The sequence below is a fragment of the Arachis ipaensis genome, chromosome B04 (genome assembly GCF_000816755.2).
Source record: "Arachis ipaensis cultivar K30076 chromosome B04, Araip1.1, whole genome shotgun sequence".
NCBI lineage: Eukaryota > Viridiplantae > Streptophyta > Magnoliopsida > Fabales > Fabaceae > Arachis > Arachis ipaensis.
The window spans coordinates 127,572,681-127,576,868 of record NC_029788.2 but is presented as its reverse complement, the minus strand read 5'-3'; the positions used below and the strand labels follow the sequence as shown (position 1 = coordinate 127,576,868).

The following is a 4,188-nucleotide window of genomic DNA, read 5'->3' as shown; positions in this document are numbered from 1 at the left end:
AATGTTAAAATATAGAGACAAATTATAAAATTAGAAATTGATACGTGAAATTTTATTTTTTAAAAAAATAAAATAAAATATAAAAACTCAGGTGCAGTCAATTTCACGTGAAATTGATAACTGAGAATTGTTAGATAAAAATTTAGTTAAATTTTTTATATTATTTAACAGTTCTCACCTATCAACTTCACGTAAAGTTGACTATACCTAAATTTTTACTAAAATAAAAAAGAAAAGTATAGGTACCAACATATTATCTGTCAACTTATTGCCAATAATAATTAATTATTATATTTTAAACACATATATAAAGAGATATATCCAAAAAATATATCTATAAAGATACTTTTATTAAATACAACAAAAAAAAGACATTTTTATTGGACACATTCACAAGACACTTCAATTAAACACAATTATAAATAAAAATTGGCAGAAATTGACAGAAATACTGTTAGTAACGTAGTGGGATTAAAAAAAAAATAATGATAAAATTTCTATTTTTTTTATAAAAAATCAGTTAAAATAATTTGCCTCCTTTTAACCCATTTTTGGTCCATGTAAAATATCTTAGTTTGATGGGTCAAAGGAATAATAGTAAGATTTACCTAATAATTTTTGTAATAGAAAAATGGAATTAAAAATTTTTTTGATGTGAATGATTTTACTGTGAAAGCTGACCCGTCCCGTCCTTCCTTACTGCAACACTTGACAAATTAAGATAGGTTACAGTCCATTGCTTCAGAATTGCAGGCCATTCTAATTTCATGCTAACATCAAAATTAACCCCATCCATCCGAGTCAACTCACCGAGTCTTCATTAAAAATACTTGTGATTGAAGCAAAATGACTCAACTGAAATTTGGGACCCCATTTTATGGTGGAGTCAAAATCAAATTCCCAAGATTAAATATATAAAAATGGAGGAAGAGAATTACCATTACTAATGAATCCTATATAGTATAGTGTGATATAGTAGTAATAAGTAACAGTTGTATAGGGTCATAATAATAATTCCAATACAACAAAGGGGGTATATTTATTACTCACATCTAACCTCAAAGTAGGGTCAACAACTTAACCATGGATTAGAACCAGGGTTAAATACCCAAAGCTGGTTAAGAACAACCCACAACCACATAACCCAAGATTTTTTTATTATCAACAGTCCCTCACCCCTTTCTCTCTCTCCCTCTCTCACAGAAACAACCACCACTAAAAATAAACCTTCCTCCACCTCCACCACCACCGCCACCGCCACCACCACCAAAAATAAAAAACTAACCTTTTTCTTTTCAGCTGCCTCTCTTTGTTCACTTGCTCTTGTTGATAGCCCAAAAAATGATCTATAATTCCCAAACACATATAAAACAGTAGCATAGTGAGAAAGGGTTCAAACTTGAAATTGAATTCAATTTTGATATGGAGTGTGATGATATCTCTAACCTAAATAGCTAGCTAGCTAGAAGCAGCAGAAGCAGCAGCAAACCCATCCATCATCACAAGAAATTAAAAAAGCTTAGCTTTTAAAACTTTGTTTGTTATTTTAATATTATCTTGTTTTAATTTTCGTTGTTGTTGTTAGGACCCTAGATGTTAGAGCCATGGACATAGCAGCACAAACAACAATCAACAACAACAACATCAACAATAGTAGCACTACTCCAACAAAATCATCACCACCAACTGAAGAACATGAAACTGAAACACCAACTAGGATTATTCAAAACACCACTACTACTACTACTACTACAACCATACCCAACACACCAACACCATCAAAGGCTTTAACTTTCTCAAATGGGGTCCTAAAACGCCACCAATGCCGTGAGCCAGAGGACCCGCTTATCTCCTCTGCCTTCGAGTTTCATTCACAAAACCGCCACCATCCTCCTCCACCGCCTCCTCCACCGCCTCACCGGAGCCCTAACTCGGCATCTCCGCCGCCGATCTCCTCCGCTTACTATCACCACCCGTCAGCAGCACCTCACATGCTACTTGCCCTCTCCGGCGCTGGCATCGCCGCGCCGCCGGAGAGCACCGCGGCACCAATTTCCGCCGCCGCAGCTTTAGCTTCTCCGAGGAAGAGGTTCAGGACGAAGTTCAGCCAGGAGCAGAAGGAGAAGATGCACAAGTTCGCAGAGCGTGTCGGGTGGAAGATGCAGAAGAGAGACGATGATTTGGTTCAAGAGTTCTGCAGCGAGGTTGGCGTTGATCGTGGTGTTCTCAAAGTCTGGATGCATAACAACAAGAACAATCTCGCAAAGAAAGAGAGTAATGGCGCTGCTGTTACCACCATTAACGGTGGTGTTGGTGTTCTTGGTAGTGGTGGTGGTAGCAGAAGCATTATTATGGAGGAAGATCCTAATAATAACAACAACAACAATGGTAATGGTGTTGGTGTTGGTGTTAATGGCGGTGCTAATGGTTCTTCTTCTTCTTCTTAATCCTACTCTTTCTTCATTTCATGGCAGAAAGATGATCATAGGAAGAGAGCGAGAGAATTAAATAATATATAATATGTTCTTCGAGGTAGATTAAGGATATATTAATGGCACGGTACCTTAATTAATTGCTAGTTCTATTTTTGCCCCTTCTCTATCTTTTGTTATTAATTGTTTAGTTATTATATATGATTATATTTTTATTAATGATCAATGATGCTATATATTAATTTAATTGATGTATGTACATAGTATGTGTTTAATTTGAAGGAATTAGGAGAATGGAGAAAATGAAAGTGTTTGCTGGGAATTCTCCTTAGTATTAATGATTTTTGTGTTGATATGTCCGAGAGAAAGAAGCAGAAAGTGTTGCTGTTTTGAAGGCTTTATTATGTGTTACTCTTGTTTAAGTTGGTGAATTGTTGTTTCATATGGGTCTACACTATTCCCTTCTTATGGTCCCATTCTATCAATTTAAATTCATATTCTACACTATGGTTGAGTTCTGAGTTTGATGAGTTCAATATGCAGCATGCATTATTATGGTGCTGTAGCAATGGTACGTATGATCTTAGCTAATCCCAATTATTTTAAGATAATAATCCATCTCCACGTGAAAGTGTAATCTAATTATCCAATTTGATTGTGTTGTTTGGGAATTGGGAAATGGTTTTAGCCACTTTCCTTTTAAGGAAGTGGTTCTCTTTCTTGGTAAATAAAAAAAAAGATAAAGATGTATTTGCCAAAATATTGAAATAATAAAAGATGATGACGAGAGAGAAAGAGAGAGTACTGTCTTGTCTTCCGCACTTATTGAACGTTATGGGTGTGTTTTGTTTTCCATCATTATATTCACATAATTTATTTCTTTTCTTTATTTTTTTATTTCTTTTCTGGGGTCCACACCCTATGCCTGCCTGTGTCTTCTTTTCCATCATTCCATAATCAGTTTGGAAAATTTTCAAGTGTATCGTCGTACTGGTATTTCAGTCATTTTTAACTGTTAATTTTAATTATAAAAGATATATATAATATATATAATAAAAAATTACTGATACATCGGTATGACGGTACATTTGAAAATCTTTCAATCAGTTTAATTAAAATTGTCCATCATATATAAAAATATTTACTTATATTCGGTACTTCTTTTAAAACTTATTTTGAAAAATTTTGAAAAATTAATTTGAAAGCCAGCCAAATCAATTCATTGTTTGTACCTCCTTCCTATAGATTTCAAAATGCCAAAATTGAAGTAACTCTAATTTGGCTGGAGTAGTGTAAATAAAATAAAGTTTGATAATATCAATTATTTTTTTTATTAATTCTGTATAGATTGAATTATTTTAACAATTATAATACTTATATATGCAAAAAAATTAGTCATTATTTAGTTATTGTATATAAAATGCATATTTTGTATCTCATAATTTAAATAAGTTTTATTATTTGTCTGTTGCAGTTTTGATTATTATGGCTTATGGTTGATTATTTAATTAAAAAATGTGCAAATGAACATGTATAAATATAGGGAATTATTAGATAAAAATGACTAAAATGTCTTTTTTAAAGATGTTTTTTTGTAATTAAAATTCAATACATATAATTAATTAAATTGTGTTATTTTTATCAAAATTAGATCAGACAAATTAATTTGGCTAAAAAATATGCAAACCAAATTTTGAACCGATTTAAATTAATATTTTTTAAAAAAAATTACTACAATATTCTTATTATAGAAAAT

General features: G+C 32.3%; 1 protein-coding gene across 1 annotated transcript; it reads left to right on the top strand.

Annotated features, from left to right (window-relative positions):
• LOC107635330 (zinc-finger homeodomain protein 10) lies at positions 1,524 to 2,785 on the top strand. Its single transcript, XM_016338791.2, has one exon. The coding sequence runs from the start codon at positions 1,605 to 1,607 to the stop codon at positions 2,445 to 2,447; it is 843 nt and encodes a 280-aa protein (XP_016194277.1). The 5' UTR covers positions 1,524 to 1,604; the 3' UTR covers positions 2,448 to 2,785.

What these genes read in the sequence shown, in the direction of transcription:
- LOC107635330 (XM_016338791.2), top strand. Translation starts at nt 1,605, where the DNA reads ATGGACATAGCAGCACAAACAACAATCAACAACAACAACATCAACAAT.